The sequence below is a fragment of the Mugil cephalus genome, chromosome 1 (genome assembly GCF_022458985.1).
Source record: "Mugil cephalus isolate CIBA_MC_2020 chromosome 1, CIBA_Mcephalus_1.1, whole genome shotgun sequence".
Classification (NCBI taxonomy): Eukaryota; Metazoa; Chordata; class Actinopteri; order Mugiliformes; family Mugilidae; genus Mugil; species Mugil cephalus.
This window is the reverse complement of record NC_061770.1, coordinates 27544792-27564318: the sequence shown is the minus strand read 5'-3', so window position 1 is coordinate 27564318 and position 19527 is coordinate 27544792. Positions and strand designations below refer to the sequence as shown.

At 44.0% G+C, this 19527-nt stretch overlaps 1 protein-coding gene and 2 long non-coding RNA genes across 3 annotated transcripts; 2 read left to right on the top strand and 1 right to left on the bottom strand.

The window, feature by feature from the left end:
- Positions 1-58: 58 nt before the first annotated feature.
- LOC125010465 lies at positions 59-3106 on the bottom strand. The gene is made up of 2 exons (XR_007113079.1): positions 386-3106; positions 59-253 (listed from the first exon to the last, which is right to left on the bottom strand). It is a non-coding gene; the product is annotated as an uncharacterized LOC125010465 (long non-coding RNA).
- A 1788-nt stretch (positions 3107-4894) lies between these two features.
- bcap31 (B cell receptor associated protein 31) lies at positions 4895-14932 on the top strand. The gene is made up of 8 exons (XM_047588208.1): positions 4895-5028; positions 6321-6413; positions 6655-6755; positions 8420-8564; positions 8838-8973; positions 14123-14249; positions 14346-14446; positions 14533-14932. Exons 2-8 carry the CDS (start codon positions 6322-6324, stop codon positions 14557-14559), a joined length of 729 nt encoding a protein of 242 aa, XP_047444164.1. The 5' UTR covers positions 4895-5028; position 6321; the 3' UTR covers positions 14560-14932.
- A 1532-nt stretch (positions 14933-16464) lies between these two features.
- Positions 16465-19222, top strand: LOC125010341. Its single transcript, XR_007113049.1, has 2 exons — positions 16465-18299; positions 18572-19222. It is a non-coding gene; the product is annotated as an uncharacterized LOC125010341 (long non-coding RNA).
- The last annotated feature ends 305 nt before the right edge of the window (positions 19223-19527 follow it).

Sequence of the window (19527 nt, the reverse complement as noted above, 5' to 3'; positions counted from 1 at the left end):
GGATGGAACGGTCTCCGCCTCTTTAAGCCCCTCCCACCTCGCAGACTCCTGACAGGTGGTTGGTCAACAGCCAATCCCAGCGCGCCTCATTGTATCATAGCAACAGATGAGTCCCAGAGTCTCTATTGTACCATAACATGATTATCATTCATGATTAATGAATTAATTAATTGCTCTTATTATTCTGAGGAGGAGCCTCAGTCGCCACCAGGCTCCAGTTTAACACCGATCAAAGATCATCTGGGTCCTGGTCCTGGTCCTGGTCCTGGTCCTGGTCCTGGACCTGGACCTGGACCTGGACCTGATCCTGGACCTGGTCCTGGTCCTGGTCCTGGACCTGGTCCTGGTCCTGGTCCTGGACCTGGTCCTGGTCCTGGTCCTGGACCTGGACCTGGTCCTGGTCCTGGACCTGGTCCTGGTCCTGGACCTGGTCCTGGTCCTGGTCCTGGACCTGGACCTGGTCCTGGTCCTGGACCTGGTCTGGGTCGCCGAGGAGCCCTGTTCTGGATCTGGTGTCTTAGTTCATCTGGAAAACTTGTTACTTTTCACTGAAAACATGGAAAACGTTAATGCTTTCCAGGAAATAGTCAGGGCCCATTTTTTGATACCATTTGCCATTGCCTTGTTTTTATTTTTTATTTTTGCTGAGTTCTAATGTAATGATGTTGATGATGATGAATCTTCTTCATGTAATAGCCTGTGTCAGTTTTTATATCATTGCCATTGCCTTCTGCTGAGTTTGTATATTTGTGTGATTTCATTAAAGTGTAATGGAAACCTCAGACTCAGGCCTGTGTTTGCTGGACAGGGCTCAGGCTAATTACTGGAGAACAACGATCCAACTCATTACCAGGAACCATTGATTACAACAACACTGGGTTCTAAGCTGAGTTTATTAGTCCAGTTTATTAGTTACACTAGTGTCAGCAAATAAAAAACTAAACATTTAAACTATTAAAAGCTGCATTTATCCCATATTACTGATTATTCTGTTCAATCTAATGTCGCAGAGAAAAATGACAAATACAGCTCATCTCTGTAAGAAACTGGTTTAATGGTTTTTACCAAATCTCAAAATAAAAATAATAATAAATGTTCAAAACACAATGAACTGGGTTTTATTAAAATACAAACTAGAAACATGAAACCAAAGAAAATGTTTATTTTACTGCCGCTGTTTAATTATCACATTTAATTGGATGAGTGTGTGTGAGTCGGTGTTAGTTCACCATCGTTGTGAGGACCTGTGTTTTAAAGGCCCTGAAGCTAAACACGATTTAAACTGAATGTCCCCACAAAGATAGATGTCTTTGAAACACAGCCACTCTCCCAAATGAACCGTGAATCATCGGCGGTGACAATAAATAAATAAAGAGAAACGCTGAGTCAAGCGGCTTTTATTTTCTGCTGATGTCTTCAGAGACGCTGCAGATTCGTCCTCGTTTCATGTGATCAAACACATTTATTCGTCATTTAGCGCCACTAACTGCAGATATGCAAACATGGACAAACACATCTCAGCGATGGGATTCGTCCTGGATGATGACAAATATGAGTTTGATGGAAGATTTAATTTGTGCATCTGGAAACTATGACCATTAGCTTTGGCACTGGTTTGATTTAGCTCCAGGTTAGTTTGTTAGCATTAGCATTAGCCTTTCAGTTGTCGCGTTAGTCAGTTACTTTTGGCTTCAGGATCATTTCCTGCTCTTTGAAACTTTTCATCCAGTTTTCTTCTGATAAATAAAACACTAAATAAAAAAAGTTTCAAACTTTGTGTCTGAACAACAAACGTCCAGAGTCGCAGCAACTAATCATATCCTCACAAAGACTGGTGTCCAGGGATTAGACTGCACCGAGCCTCCTCCATCACTTAATGAGGCCGTGAGTGTTTGTGATGGAGATGAAAATACCCACAATCCCTCAGGAGATCAACCCTCGCTCTCCAGAGATTAGACCGAGCACAGAGCAGCACGAAGACATTTTAATTAATATCATCTTTTAATGACTTTTATTTTCTTAGTTACATTTCAGATTCGTATCAGACTATTCTCTGAGCTTCTCAAAGGGTAATAACACCAGCTCTCCAGAGGATAGACCAGACCGAGATGAGTTGTTCATTGCTGATATTTAGGTGACAAAGCCCTGGTGAGACCAGCCATTCAGAGATTAGACACTGACCAGATAATTGAGTCTGTTTCCAGGTGATAGACATGTCCCATGGGGCCAGTCTAGTCTCAGTTGGTGACTGTAATGGGAATTGGAAACAGTCGCCATGGAGCACTGAGGCAAAATTACCTCAGCTCTCCAGAGAATAGACCGGACCAAAAGTAACACTGTCTCCTGGCACAGACTAATCCCTGGATGAGCAGGACTGGATCATGTTTATTGCTCCATCATGTAAAATGTGACCATGTAATTCCTGATTCCTCACAATAAATGAGTTCAGATATAGTCGAGGAAACAGACGGTTGGGTTCATGATAACAGACTAATAACCAGTAGAGACTGGGGGTAAAAACATTAAACTAATTGGATGAGGGTAAAAACAGACGTATAAACAGCAATGAATCATTTTACAAGCTGCAGCTTTTCTATGTGCTGCAAACTGGAGCTCTGAGATTTAAACAACCTTCTGCTGGACAGGTGCATGATGGGAAACGAAGTTCCTTCCTGTGTGTGTGTGTGTGTGTGTGTGTGTGTGTGTGTGTGTGTTAATGAATGAACTCTGGCCAATAAGCTAATGGCTCGTTAAGGACGATGTGCATCACAGCTTCTAATTAGTTAACGGGACAAATAATAATCAATGAAACGGGACAGACGAGGAAGAGGAGGAGGTTCTTCATCCTGATCTAATCCGCCTAGCAACAGCCAACCGGGCGTGAGCCGGTCACATGACAAGCTAATATTTAATTAATATTTAATGAATAAACGAGAGTCACGTGACCACGGCTCCAAAACCATGAATGAAAGTTTTGTTTGTTTCTTCTGGTGCTGGTGGATCAGAGCTGTGTTTACATGCTCCTCAGTCTCCGTTAAAAGGTTCAAATTACTCAGAACAATTACAAACACTCAGATAGTTAAACTAGTCTCACTGTTATTTAGTATTATTATAGCATTAGCATGCTAGCTATAATAACTTAGTAGTAACGTGTCAGTTAAATGTGTTTATCTACACGGACATAAATCACATGAACACGAGTTTCACAGTATATATGACGCTAGCTGCTATTTTTCTGAGCCTTTAGTCCAGATAACTAGCTAGCATAAGGCTAGCATAGAGCTAGCATAGAGTTAGCATGAGGCTAGCATAGAGTTAGCATGAGGCTAGCATAAGGCTAGCATGAGGCTAGCATAGAGCTAGCATAAGGCTAGGCTAACTTCAAACTTCATTCATGTGTAAAGTGGTGTTTCTGAGATCAAGGTTCATTAATGATGGTGTGACTTTATTTTTCTATATAAAATCTTAACAAACGTCAAACAGAGACATTGACATTTACCTCATCACATAATAGAGAGAAACCAGCTGACGTCCAGTTCTTCCTGTTAATCTTCTGCTCCATAACTTTCTCTGTGTTTGTTCACTGGGGAAACGGTGGAGTTTCCTCCGTGTTTTCCTGATCCTGTGACATATTTTACCTTTTAATACAACTTTATTCTGTTATTGTCACTTCTCTATGGGTAAATGTGGGTTAGATGGATCCAACATGGCGCCCATGAGACACGTGACCAGCTCAGAACCAATCAGCGTAGAGGGACAGATCAGAACCAATCAGCACAGAGGGACAGATCAGAACCAATCAGCACAGAGGGACAGATCAGAACCAATCAGCGTAGAGGGACAGATCAGACTATGTATCTCTGGGATCTGATGGTGAATTCCGCCCCCTGCAGTTCCTCCCTGGTACCACAGTCTGCATCACTTACACTGGAACTCTTTGTTTTCAGTTTTCTTTAACCCTCTGTGGTCTGGGTTAGAGTCAGTTAGGACCAGAACCAGGACCAGGACCAGGACCAGAACCAGAACCAGAACCAGGACCAGGACCAGGACCAGAACCAGGACCATATCTTATGTGATTTCTATTGAATGCAATGGAATCATGAATAAATAAATGATCTGAATATAAAAGGAGTATAAAATATAACAGCTCCTTTCTCTGATAATCTCTTGAGTCTGTTTATCTGCTGAATTATTCGCTGTTCAAGTAAAACCAGAGTGAGACCTGCCTCTGTGTGGACGGAGTCTCCCTCTACTGGCTGCAACACGGAACTGAAGATACATGAAGACATTTAACAGGAATAAAAGATTTAATGATTTAATGTCTGTGGCTTTATGTCGTTTCTAAGTTTATATTCTTGTTCTCTACAACATTTATCATGAAAAACTGTTATCAAGAATAATAACATATATCATGTGAACACTGAGGTTAAACCGAATCTTTCATTATCACTTATTTAGCTATTTATACAATAGTGAAACATCTTAACAATGTTCAGAATAATTAACACGTGTCGGTTCATTTCTAACCAAAATTCACCTTCATCTGTGTAGTTCAAACCGAAAAAGTCACAGATTTTAGGAGGTTTGTACTTTTTGTTTAATGCCACGACTTGTATCTTTATTTTCTATTTCATTCCTTTATTTATATCTTACACTTTCCATATTTTTGCTGCTCTATAAGAGCGGGTTTACCAAAAACGGAACAAATAAAGCTTTTCTTATAATTACTTGTTTCATATTTTTATTTGATATGTATTTAAAGGAATATCTTACACTTACATTACCTGTAATATATATATATATATAAATATGATAATATATATTATTATTATTATTTTAAATTAAATGTAACAAATTAAAGAAAAACGCGGTGACGTCAGCGCTATCACGTTGCGTCCAATCAGATTTCAGGATGAGGTGGCATTAAAATGCCGGAAGCATTTACAACAGGAAGCTAACGAGAAGCTAACGAGCAGCTAACAACAAGCTAACAACTGCAGCGCAGTCTGAGCGTGAACAGCTGCTAAGGTGAGTCCGACCTGGACACCGATGACCGGGGCTCGGTTTGCTCTGAGCCGCTGAAGCTAACTCATGCTAACGGCTCCTAGAATGCTAACAGCTATTAGCTTAACTTCAATGTCTGAACTCGGTTTTTTAAAATGTCCACAGAAACACATGCTAACGGCTCTTAGGATGCTAACAGCTACTAGTTTAGCTTAAATTAGGGGGACCGGACTGTCCCCGTCGGCTGGACTGTCCCTGTTTGGATGGACTGTCCCTGTTTGGATGGACTGTCCCTGTTTGGATGGACTGTCCCTGTTTGGATGGACTGTCCCTGTTTGGATGGACTGTCTCTAAAGAGTCCAGTGTTTCGTGAATGAGGGAAAAACGTTCCGCGTGGACTAGTGATGTGATCGATCCCAGATGTTCATGCTCTGAAACCGATTGTCAGATGTTGATACTGTTGATACTTCAGTCATACTGAGAACACAACGGAAACACAGGAACTAAACTATTCAGTTGTGGCAACACAACGAACTCAGGTTAAACCGCAACAGAGACATTTATGATGAGGACAGAACTAAGATGCACGTTTTCATTTCTATACTAGTTCTTAATAATTATACAATCATTTATTTTCAGGGTTATTATTTTCCTGTTGTTAGTGTCTGAAACACCGTGTTCCCATGTTGTTCCCATGTTGTGTGATTGTGTCCTGTTAGTTAGTTGTGTTGTGGTATTGGTTGTGTAATTAGCGAGGCCTCTACCTCTGTTTACTTTAAGAGTTTAATTAAATCCCTGATGTGTTATTGTCTTTATGCTGTTTCTGACACACAACTGTTTGTTACATTTACCAGACACAGGACGTATTTACACCGATACCAGCCTGAATGTTCCCTTTAGAAGCTCAGCAGCTAACATGCTAACGTGCTAACATGCTAACGTGCTACAGGTTAAAGCTCTTAGTAACGGTGAGAACCGGAGGCCGTCTCATCCTGTCCTGCTTCATGTCCCGGCCTCTCGGAGCAACACAGCCCCAGGTCCTCCTCCCCCCACAGGCCTCAGTCTGGACCAGGACCAGGATCAGGATCAGCTGATCCCCCTCAGCTGATCCTGATTTTCTGCTGCTCATGATTCACTTCCTTCTTCAGATTGAATCACATTTAACAGAGTTCAGCCTGGTTCTAAGACCTGGTTCCACTTCACTCTCCTCTGTTCACACCTGATCCAGGTGAAACCGGTCCAGGTGTGAACCCTGACCTGGTCCCTAGAGTCCAGGTGTCTCGTTGGATCTCAGCGTCTCCTCTCTGTCCCCCCAGGATGAGTCTCCAGTGGACGGCCGTGGCCTCCTTCCTCTACGCTGAGGTCTTCTTGGTTCTGCTGCTCTGCATCCCCTTCATCTCAGCCAAGAGGTAGCTCCTCCGTCCTCCCCCCGTCCTCCCCCGTCCTCCCCCCTGTCCTCCCCCCTGTTCTCCCCCCCTGTCCCCTCCCCTGTTCTCCCCCCCTGTCCCCTCCCCTGTCCCCTCCCCCCGTCCTCCCCCGTCCTCCCCCCGTCCTCCCCCGTCCTCCCCCCGTCTCCCCCCGTCCTCACCCTCCGTCCTCCCCCCCCCCCCCTCCCCCCCGGTCTTAACGGAGCTGTGTTCTGGTCTCCAGGTGGAACCAGGTCTTTAAGTCGCGTGTGGTCCAAACCGTGGCTCTGTATGGGAACACCGCGTTCATCGTGGCCATCGCCATCCTGGTCTTCCTGCTCATCGGTACCAGTCCAGTATTTAAATACAATAAAACACAATAGAATAAAACACTGAGGTATAAAACAAACCTGTAACATGTGGTATGCACAATAGCATAACACTGGGTATATCACGAACAGACATCTTGATACACGAGACGTTCTTCGTTCTGTTGTTGACATTAAAGTCACTTCACTATTTATCAAAATGAACAATGAAGTTGACTCGACTAGATGAGGAGCAGTAGCACTATAGTATAATATGTATATATATATATATAATGTTAATAATTACAGTGTATACGTATTTAATAAATGTGCTTTTTGATGTGCGTCACATCAACTAGTTGTGATAATAATAATAATAATATGACCACAGAATGTGGTGAGGTGAGCATACGTATAATATACTATATATGATAAAATGTTAGGTAATAAATGTATATACACACACACATGATATAATATATCATAGAGGTATAATATATGCGTATAAGTACATGACTATGTACATATACTTATATACTTGACGTGCAGGTTTAGTTCTGTGATGGTGGATGAGTTTAGAGTTTTACTGTGTTTGGGAGGAACGACGTCCTGTAACGTTCCTCAGAGCTGAATGAGTCTGTGGCTGAAGCTGCTCTTTAGTGAGAAGGATCAACACTGATTAATACTAATTAACACTGATTAACACTGATTAATATTAATTAATATTAATTAACACTGATTAATACTAATTAACACTGATTAATATTAATTAATATTAATTAACACTGATTAATACTAATTAACACTGATTAACACTGATTAATATTAATTAACACTGATTAATATTAATTAACACTGATTAATATTAATTAATATTAATTAACACTGATTAACACTGATTAATACAAATTAACACTAATTAATACTAATTAACACTGATTAACACTAATTAATACTAATTAACACTGATTAATACTAATTAACACTGATTAACACTAATTAATACTAATTAACACTGATTGATTAACACTGATTAACACTAATTAACACTGACTGATTGACGGTGATTGACAGTGATTGACAGTGATTGATTGACAGTGATCGACAGTGATCGACAGTGATCGACAGTGATCGACAGTGATTGACAGGTTTGTGATTGTCGGTGATTTGATTACTGTGTTGGGGGACGACGTTTAACTCCTAGACTAGTGTCGAGTGGATGAGTGTCTTAGTGAGACATACACTGAATTAACATGATTACAGTGATTGATAATGTAGATCACTGATTATGACATGATGACATGTTAATACAAGTTGAATCGACAGTGAACACGGTTGATAGGTAGATTGACAGCTGATTGATTTAAGTTGATATTTTTACACTGATTCATACGTGATCACAGTATATGAATTGACACTATGATATGACACTAAATTTAAATTACAATTAACACTGTTAATTACACTGATACCAAATGAATGACTAATTAACAGTTGATCGACTGATTGATCGACGATTGAATCATTAACACTGATTGATTAACATGATACACAAGTAACTTGATTGACGGTGATTGACAGTGATTGATTGACAGTGATCGACAGTGATTGACAGTGATCGACAGTGATCGACAGTGATCGACGGTGATCGACGGTGATCGACAGTGATTGACAGTGATCGGTTATGACGTCTGTCCTCAGATGCCTTCAGGGAAGTCCGGAGATACAGTGTGACAGAGAAAGTGGATCTAACCAACAACCCAACGGCCATCGAACACATTCACATGAAGCTGTTCAGAGCTCAGAGGAACCAGTACATAGCCGGCTTCGCTCTGCTGCTCTGCCTGTAAGACCCGGGGGGGCGGGGGGGTCCCTGTGTCTCGTAGTCTGAGTGTCTCTGAGTGTCCCTGTGTGTCTGAGTGTCTCCCTGTGTCCCTGTGTGTCTGAGTGTCTCCCTGTGTCCCTGTGTCTCGTAGTCTGAGTGTCTCTGAGTGTCTCTGAGTGTCTGAGTGTCTCCCTGTGTCCCTGTGTCTCGTAGTCTGGGAGTCTCTGAGTGTCTCAGCGTGTCTCGTAGTGTCTCGTAGTCTGAGAGTCTCTGAGTGTCTCTGTTGCGTTGCAGGTTGCTGCGTCGCCTAGCAACTCTCCTGTCCCAGCAGGCGTCCCTCATGGCGTCCAACGAGGCCTTCAAGAAACAGGCTGAGGGAGCCAGCGCCGCGGCAACCAAGTACATGGAGGACAACGAGCTGCTGCAGGAGGTACACACACACACACACACAGACACACACACACACACACACACAGACACACACACACAGACACACACACACACACACACACACACACACAGACACCACACAACACACACATCAGACACACACACATGACACACAACCACATAGACACACAAACACAACACAACACACACACAACCACACACCACAAGGGCGACCCGACCACACACACACACACACACACACACACACACACACACAGCCTGGTATCTACTAACTTGTTAAATGAATGAATCCAAACCTGGTGTTGTTATTTAATTATTAGCTCATTAATTATTAGCTCATTAGTTATTAGCTCATTAGTTATTGGCTCATTAATTATTAGCTCATTAGTTATTAGCTCTTTAGTTATTAGCTCATTAGTTATTAGCTCATGTGTTCTAGAGGTAGAAACTGGGACTCACCAGTAGAGGGCAGCACTGACCTGCAGTCCCACTTAAACCATGAGTCGCCCCTCAGGTACCTGGGCTCTCAGGGGTTCGTAGGGTCCTGGTCCTGGTCCTGGTCTGGGTCCTGGTCCTGGTCTGGGTCCTGGTCCTGGTCTGGGTCCTGGTCCTGGTCCTGGTCTGGGTCCTGGTAGTAATAAAATAGTAATAATAGTATTAGCAGTAATACCAGTAATAGTAATAGTAATAATAATACTAGCAGTTACACCGGTAATAATACTAGTAGTAATAATAATAATAGTAATAGTAATTATAGTAATGATGATAGTAATACTAGTAATAATAATATTAATACCAGTAATGATAGTAAAACTAGTAAAAGTAGCAGTTGCACCAGTAGAGACCTGGGAAACCATGGACCTCAGCAGGTCTGAAGTCTGTGGATAAATAAGTTTTCAGCTGGGGGGGGGCAGACATAGAGAAGTTGGCCTGTGTGTGGGGGGCTAGCCCTGTTAGCCCTGTTAGCCCTGTTAGCCCTGTTAGCCCTGTTAGCATTGTTAGCATGCTGCAGCTGGTGCTCTGCCAGCACATTCTACAGAAAGCAGGTATTAATAGACCGGACTCCTCATGTTCCAGAGACCAGACGAGTCAGCGAATCCTCTTTGTCTTCATCAGCTTCCTTCAGGCTCATCACACCACAGCTGCCCAACATAGGGCCCGTGGGCCAGAACCGGGCCAGAACCGGGCCAGCACAGGGTCTAATCTGGTCCCAGCACGACTTTATAAAAACTACACAGAAGACTGTTATTTATCCACTGAGACCCGGGACTAGGCAGACCAGGACTAGGCAGACCAGGGACTAGGCAGACCGGGGACTGGACAGACCAGGGACGAGGGACGAGGGACGAGGCAGACCAGGACGAGGCAGACCAGGGACGAGGCAGACCAGGGACTAGGCAGACCAGGGACTAGGCAGACCAGGGACTAGGCAGACCGGGGACTGGACAGACCAGGGACGAGGGACGAGGCAGACCAGGACGAGGCAGACCTGGGACGAGGCAGACCGGGACGAGGCAGACCAGGGACTAGGCAGACCAGGGACGAGGGACGAGGCAGACCAGGGACGAGGGACGAGGCAGACCAGGGACGAGGCAGACCAGGACGAGGCAGACCGGGGACGAGGCAGACCGGGGACTAGGCAGACCAGGACGAGGCAGACCAGGGACTAGACGGATCAAACTGGTCTGAGTGTGGCCCCTGGTCCCTAGAATCCTCCGAGTTTGACGGAGACTCAGTGTGTTCACGTTCACCCTGTCATTCATTCATTCACTCAGTAATTCAGCCATTATTATCTATAGACTATTATTATTATTATTATTACATCATTATTATCTATAAACTAAAATTATATTATTATCGTTATTATATATATATATATATATATATATATATATTATTATTATTATTACTAGTATTATTATTGTTATTATATAAACTATTATTATTATTGTATAATGATGTATAAACTATTATTATTATTATTATTATTATCATATAAACTATTATTATTATTATTATTGTTATTATATAAACTATTATTATTATATGATGTATAAACTATAATTATATTATTGTTATTATATAAACTATTATTATTATTATTATTATTATTATTATATAAACTATTATTATTATTGTATAATGATGTATAAACTATAATTATATTACTATTGTTATTATATAAACTATTATTATTATTGTATAATGATGTAGACCGGGTTGTGTGTAATGTGAGGTGAATGGGGGGACGTGGTCTCGTGTTAAACTCCTCGGCTCCAGAAGGAAAAGGATCCTCTAACATTTAATGTGAGGAGGAATAAAACCCAGCTCCAGGAAGAGGAACTAGAAATAGGTCCCAGATAGAAGCAGATGCCGTGTTGATGAGGGACCTTTGTGAACCTGAGACCTGGAGGTTTATGGCTCAGACTCAGCAGCTGTTTGACTCCATCACTGAGAAACTGGCATCACATGTAGAGATCAGATAGAGACGAGGCCACGCTGCTGCAGCCAGAGCCCCCACTCACAGCCTTACCACGCTAACGCTACGCTGGGCTAACAGTAGGCTAATGCTAGGCTAACGCTAGGCTAACAGGAAGCACTTCTTCCTCTCTCAACTAAAACTGTAGCTGCACCACCAGAAAGAGAACAGAGGGTTTAGACCAAAACATAAGATGGATGGATGGATGATGGATGATGATGGGTGGATTACATTTATTTTATTCTGAAGATCTTCATCATCGTTATCATTATTATTATTATTATTATTATTAATTATATAACAGGTAGCTCAGACCCAGCGTTCTGATTGGCCAATAAGACATGAATCAGCGTTACATCACAGCTGCCTCATCACTAAAAATATCGCTCCGCCAAGTCTGTGCGACACTGTATCCGTCTCCATGGCAACACTGTAACTGTCAGAGCTGGAGCAGGAAACAACTCATTTAACCATTATTGGTTTAGGTAAAGTCTGAGGCCGCGTTAAAACATGAACCTCAGCTCAGAGTTCACTCCTCTGGGACTGGAAAATCATCTCGGCTCGGTCGTTACTAAGGTTCGGATTATTTGCTGTAGTGGTGAACTTTGCTTAAACGTCACTGGAGCACGACGGTGAAAGCAAACCCTCCTTTAGCTCGTTTCATTAATCGCAATAATATTCTTGTACAGAGATTAAACCTTTGTATTATTTCGGTTTTTATTTAACTGGTATCTCCTCCTAAAACTGGAAATTTAAGTTCCTCTTGGATCAACACTTAGCTTAGCCTAGCTTAGCCTAGCCTAGCCTAGCCTAGCCTTCTTATTTGGCCTTCTCTTGTTCATTGTTGCCAACGTGATGGTTGATGTTGGTTAATCCCTCTCAGATGTTTGACTTTTATTCCGTTGTCAGTCTTTAATCTTTTAAACGTGTCATGTGTTTAAAGAAAGAACAAGTTTCTGTAAAAACTTCATTTACAGTGAGGTTCATACGAGCCAATCACAGAGCAGGATTCTATCGTATTAATAAAGCTCAGCTGCTGTGACTCAGAGGTCGGAGGTAACGGGGAGTTCGGAGGCGTTGGGTTTGAACACCTGTTGATCTCTGAGTGGGCGGAGTCAGCCCAGAGACCAGCTTCAGGTCCTGGACTGGTTTTAGGGTCTAGAGTGAGAGTCTGGTTCAACCCTCTGGAGTCCAGAGTCTGACTCTGTTTCACCTTGGTCCTGGTCCTGTTTCATTCCGTCAAACTGTGTGAACACGTTGGAGCTAAAACCAGACTAGAACCATCAGATCCAATTCGATACAAGTTAGAAAACCACAAACATGTAGAACCAAACATTTCTAGAACTTAGAATGTAAATCTAACCTGGACATTTCTAAAGCTGATCAACACATTTAGTTATTTACAACTATTTCCATTAAAACTATTTAGGACCATGTCCACAACTATCAGGTGTCCAACCAGTAATAATGTCTGAATGTCTCTAAACTGTCTCCTGTCTCTATAGACTGACTCAAAGGGGCTGGTTAGCTCTCTCCTCCTGCTAGCTCTCTCCTCCTGCTAGCTCTCTCCTCCTGCTAGCTCTCTCCTCCTGCTAGCTCTCTCCTCTTGCTAGCTCTTTCCTCCTGCTAGCTCTTTCCTCTTGCTAGTTCCCTCCTCCTGCTAGCTCTCTCCTCCTGCTAGCTCTCTCCTCCTGCTAGCTCTCTCCTCTTGCTAGCTCTCTCCTCCTACTAGCTCTTTCCTCTTGCTAGTTCCCTCCTCCTGCTAGCTCTTTCCTCCTGCTAGCTCTTTCCTCTTGCTAGCTCTCTCCTCCTGCTAGCTCACATTTCAGTTATTACAACTATCTTCCTCCTTGTAGACTCTTCCCACTTGCTAGTTCCAACCCTAACTAATGTCTATTCTCTAATCTGTCTCCTCCTGCCATAGACTCTCCTCAGTTGCTAGCTCTCTCCTCCTGCTAGCTCTTTCCTCTGCTAGCTCTTCTCTCCTGCTAGCTCCCTCCTCTGCTAGCTCTCTCCTCCTGCTAGCTCTCTCCTCCTGCTAGCTCTTTCCTCTGCTAGCTCTCTCCTCCTGCTAGCTCTCTCCTCTTGCTAGCTCTCTCCTCCTGCTAGCTCTCTCCTCTGCTAGCTCTCTCCTCCTGCTAGCTCTTCCTCTGCTAGCTCTTCCTCTGCTAGCTCTCTCTCTGCTAGCTCTCTCCTCTGCTAGCTCTCTCCTGCTAGCTCTTCCTCTGCTAGCTCTTCCTCTTGCTAGTCTTCCTCTGCTAGCTCTCTCCTCTGCTAGCTCTCCTGTAGCTCTCTCCTCTGTAGTCTCTCTCTGCTAGCTCTCTCCTCCTGCTAGCTCTCTCCTCCTGCTAGCCTTCCCTTCCCCCTCCCGCTAGCTCTCTCCTCCTGCTAGCTCTCCTCGTCCTCCTCTGCTAGCTCTCTCCTCTCGCTAGCGTTTTCCTCTGTGAACCAAACATGACGACAATATTCAGGAGAAAGACTCAGTTATTTAGAACCAGTCTAGTTTTACTTGGTCTAGAAACACTAGTTAGAAAGGACAGAGACTTGGTGGCGCCACCATGTGGTCGGAGGTCTCAGCCTTTCAGGATCTTCTCTGGTGAGATGGACCTGGTCTCCAGGAGACCTGGTCCAGACTCAGATGTGGTTCATATCTGGTTTGATCCGGTTTAATCGGTGTGTGTCTGAACAGAAACTACGTGACGCTGGCATCGAGCTGCCAGAGGCCGGGAGGAAAGGAGCAGGACCTCAGGAGGAGAACAAGGCCCTGAAGGAGGAGGTGAAGACCCTGAAGGAGGAGCTGGACGCCACCAAGAAAGGTAAGAGGGAGGAGGAAGGAGACAAGAGGAGGAGATAGGAAGAGGAGGAGTAGCAATAAGAGGAGGATGATGAAGTGGAATCTCCTCCTGGTGCAGGTCTCCTGAAGTCTGACAGAGACGTGGCAGCGATGAAGAAACAGGCCGAGAATCTGACGCTGGAGTACGACCGACTCCTGGAGGAGCACAGCAAGCTGCTGGTAACACCTCCCTAACCCCCCCCCCCACATACAGTTAGAGCCTGTGGTCCTGAACCTCCAGGTCTGACCCTCTGCTGTGTCTCCAGGCTTCCAGCGACAAGAAGTCAGACTGAGGACGAAGACCGTCTCCGTCTCCGTCTCCATCTCCATCTTCAGCTTCAGCTTCAGCTTCATCACCGTCCGCTCCTTCAGCCCCCCCCCCCCCCCCCCCCCCCCCAGTGGTGTGATGTCACTGCCCTCTCTCTGGCCTGTGATTGGTTCTTGGGACTGTTTACATCTTTTTTTTTATGCGACTTCAAGTGAAAAAGTCGTTTCATTCCAAAATAAAAGCATCTGCCTTCAGATGACGACACTTTGCACATTTTCAAAATAAAAGCATGAATAAAGACGGTTGGTTCTAGGACCAGGTCTTTATGCTGAGACGCTTCGTCCTCTTTAGTTTCAGACGTTGTTCACAGAAAAAATAAAATAAACTCTGACTTTTCATTCCCGTCCTTTATTCATTTATTTGTTTGTTCATTAATTAATTTATTTGTAGAGTGAATGAATGAACCCTCGAGAATGTGATCATTTCCATCCAGACAAGAAAAAGGGTTCAGAGGCTCTCAGGACCCGTTCCAGATCAGGACAGACCTGATCCCAGACCTGATCCTACAACTGATCCCAGACCTGATCCTAGACCTGATCCCAGACCTGATCCTACAACTGATCCCAGACCTGATCCCCAGACCTGATCCCTGGACCTGATCCTACACCTGATCCTACACGTGATCCCCAGACCTGATCCCAGACCTGATCCCAGACCTGATCCCAGACCTGATCCTACAACTGATCCCAGACCTGATCCCCAGACCTGATCCTACACGTGATCCCCAGACCTGATCCCAGACCTGATCCTACAACTGATCCCAGACCTGATCCCCAGACCTGATCCTACAACTGATCACAGACCTGATCCCTAAACCTGATCCCAGACCTGATCCTACACCTGATCCCCAGACCTGATCGCTAGACCTGATCCCTAGACCTGATCGCTAGACCTGATCCCTAGACCTGATCCCCAGACCTGATCCAGGGAATGTTTGGTTTCAGTCTCTGAGGAAAATAACAAGAAACGTTTGTTTGCTTTTTATTGTTTTTAAAGGAACTGGATTCAAAGAACAAACGAGAGTCTGATATAAACCACAGGTGTTAAACATACGGCCCGCGGGCCTGAACCGGGCCTAAACCGGGCCTAAACCGGGCCTGAACCGGGCCTAAACCGGGCCTAAACCGGGCCTGAACCAGGCCACCAGAGGGTCAACAATGGAAATGACTTCTAATAAATTAATGAAGTGGAACTTTGGAGCATGAGGCTGATACAGATTGATACAGATTGATACAGGCTGATACAGACTGATACAGAATGATACAGATTGATACAGGCTGATACAGATTGATACAGATTGATACAGACTGATACAGATTGATACTGGCTGATGGATGAAGAGGTGAAACTAGAGTGTCAGAGAGTGTCAGAGCCACCACTAGTTATTTAGTTATTAATTTATTTCTATCACATTCGTCTTGCAGCACGGAGGCTTGTGTGGTTTCTCCCACAGTTCTGGGAACCAGAGCTCTTCCTGTCCTGGTCCTCCTGGTGGCCCTGATCCTGAAGCAAAGAGCTCGTAGTGAATGTTTCTGTTTGTTGCTGTCGTGTCTAAACTTAGATCCGGTCTCTTCTCAAAGCAGCTGTCGGTCTAAACGGGGTCTGGCATTAGGAACCGGTTTGAGCCGCCGAGCTTCAGTCCAACCCAGCCGGGAACTTTTTTAAGCCTCTGGTATTTGTGACTTATGATTCCTGGAAGCTCTGGAGACGTCGAGGCTGTGGACAGGAGACGGAGACGGAGACGGAGACGGAGCAGCTTGATTGAAGCTTCTCTTCATGTTTTACATCTGAGATTTAAGCAAAGTTAAAGAGAGAGACCCCCCCACCCCCCCCCCCACCACCACCACCACCACCACCACCACAACAACAAAAATACGAGGCCGGAAGCAGTTGTGATGAATTCTTAGTTTTATTGCCGTTGATTTTTTAGGTGAATGAAGACAGTGATGATCACAGAGACCCTCACAGGGGTCGGAGGTCAATGAAACACAAGTGACGTTAGCATCATTAACAGCTACTAATGGAGTCATGGAGCTAATTAATGCTCTAATCAGACGGCTAATCGATGAGCTAAGCTACATTTCTGGAAGACTGAGGTTAAACAGGAAGTCACAGAGACACACAAAATCACAACAAAATGGCCGACGCTGGATGATTGAGGTCACCGTGTATCTGAGCGTGGGCTGGAAACAGGAACCACTAGCTCTGAACCGCTAGCACTGAACCACTAGCTCTGAGCCACTAGCATCACTGAGGAGATCAGAATAACAAAGATTCAAAGTCGGTTCTTCAGAGGAAACGTGTTTGCAGATGATGTTAAAATGTTGAACGCCCAGAAATCTGACAGTTCAAACACAACAAGCTTGTAAAGTAGCTGCTGCATGCTACATGTTAGCGAAAAACTGAACTGTTACCACTGGCTTTGTTTTGTTTTGCTAAGCTTAATTAATTAATCAGGCCTCTTTTATTTTTTATTCTCTTAGTTATTGTGTTTAAGTATTTATTTTACTTTTAGTAAAGTGCTATTTAACTAAAGTACATTTAGATTTACATGAACATATTTTCAGCCGGTTAAACTAAACTACAGCTAACACCTGATCCTCATCCTAATGCTAAGAGCTAACCGTTGCTAAACCACATTTAAAGCTGACGTCCCGTTTCCAGCCCAAACACAGACGGGTCTGATCGGAGGAGAGCGCCCCCTGCTGGTTCCACTGCAACATCCAACACAAAAACCATTCAGGATATTTTTGGTAGTTTTTCTGTAGAACCTGTGCCGTCCGTTCACAGAAAATCTTTAAATGTTATCTGTAAAACCAGTTCGGTTCGGTTTGTTGTTGCCGTGACGACCAGCAGGCAGTCCTCACCCAATCCAAACCAGCCGTTCACATTTAGACATTTAGATTTTAAGAGTTTGAAACATTTGGCATCTCTTCACCTGCAGCAGAACATTTTTATTCTTCTGTACATTTAATCTCTTTAAGATGCAGCTTAAAAACGTTTTATCAAGATTTACTTTTATATTAGTCTAAAAATATGTAGTTCGTGTTTATTCTGTTTGAACAAAAAAAATGGATTAAACTGAATTAAATAGACGTTAATGATGAGACACGATTTAAGAGGTAAGATTTTTTTTAACAAAATTAGCTCCTGTGCAAAAAAATATTAGAACTATTTACACAAGGTCTTAGTTACTCTGAGACCGTCCAGTACCTCTGAGTAATCTGATTACACCTGTCCATCCGGGTCCAGGTGTGGACACGTGTAGACATGATGTGGGACACATTGGTTACAAGTTGTGTCTTTATTCCCTTTGTTTCTGAGCAGAGACCTGGAAGCCTCCAGGGTTCAGGTCTAAACGGAGTCTTTGTCTCTAAAATAAATGAAGAACGTTAACATGTGAGAGTCTTTACATCTAGTTCTAAATCTGGATCCAAGTCTCCAACCACCTGGTCCTGGTTCTGGTCCAGTGGTAGGTAGAGATCCATCAGAGACAGCAGCTGATACAATATTCTACTGACCACATGGTGGCGCTGCAGCTGACTACACTCAGACTGAGACCAGATCTCCAGTTCTGTCTAAGGACGAATTAGTGGAGACACATTTTAATTAAGACCAGGTACATGGACCAGGTGAGACCAGGTGAGACCAGTTGGGACCAGGTGAGACCAGATGGGACCAGGTAGGACCAGGTAGATGGACCAGGTGAGACCAGGTGGGACCAGGTAGGACCAGGTACATGGACCAGGTGAGACCAGGTGAGACCAGATGGGACCAGGTAGGACCAGGTAGATGGACCAGGTGAGACCAGGTGAGACCAGTTGGGACCAGGTTAAAGTCCAATGGGTTGAGAAGATACCATCAGGTAGTGAAGAGTTTTGGCTTGAACCAGGTGATGAGACCAGGCTGAACCTGGTTAATTGGACATGAACATTGAAGCTAACCAGTTGGAGCAGTGATGAACATGTTAGATACAGGTGGGACCAGGTGGGACCAGGTAGATGGACCAGTTGGGACCAGGTGGGACCAGGTGGGACCAGGTGAGACCAGGTGAGACCAGGTGAGACCAGGTGGGACCAGGCGTTAAAGGTCTGAATGAGGCTTTAAAATATTTCTGTTTTTCTATCAGTCGTGTGAATAAACGTCTTTCTGGGCCTTTGAACTCGAAGGTTTGGTGATTTCTGACCAGACTGAAACACCTGATCCAATCCTTCCTCAAACACATTTAACATTGAAAGCTAACTTCTTTTATCGTTAGCAGTTGATGCTAACATGTTAGCAAACAGACGCGCACATCTCATTCTGTTTTTTGTTCATAAAACCAAAAGTCTCTGGACAAGTTCTTGACTTTCTAAACGTTGGGTTGAAACCACGTCCGTCTGTTTCTGGCTAAAGATTCTGTGATTTTCTGATTTTTGGCAGATGAGACATAATGAGTCCATGTCGTGCTCTGACTCCCCAGGTCAGGTCCTCTCACTGCTGGTGTTCCTGATGCGACAGATTCAACGTCTTTTATCCTCCAGACTAAAACACATCGGATCAAAGTGGAGAGAGTCTGAGCCGTGGGGGTTCAGAGGGAAAAACACTGGTCTTTGTTCCACACAGAGAAAAAGAATAAAAAGCTAAAACTCTTCAAACACTTTAGCACTTTGAACCGTACGGGGTTAACAACAAGAGGTTCCCTTTCGTGGTGCGTTCAGGGCCTCGCTGCTTGTTCACGTCAGCCGCTCAGAATAAAACCACAAAGCAACCTGCTAGCAGCTAAACATTAGCGTAAGAAGCTAGAAGGAGTTTATTTTGAAAGTCTGAATGGGGAGTAGTGAGGTAGCCTGGAGCGCCACCTGATGGCAGCAGGCGACAAGTTCCTCGTGTTCGTCAGCTCAACGTGAACAAGCAGCGGCAAATACATTCGGCATCAAATATAGAGGACAGA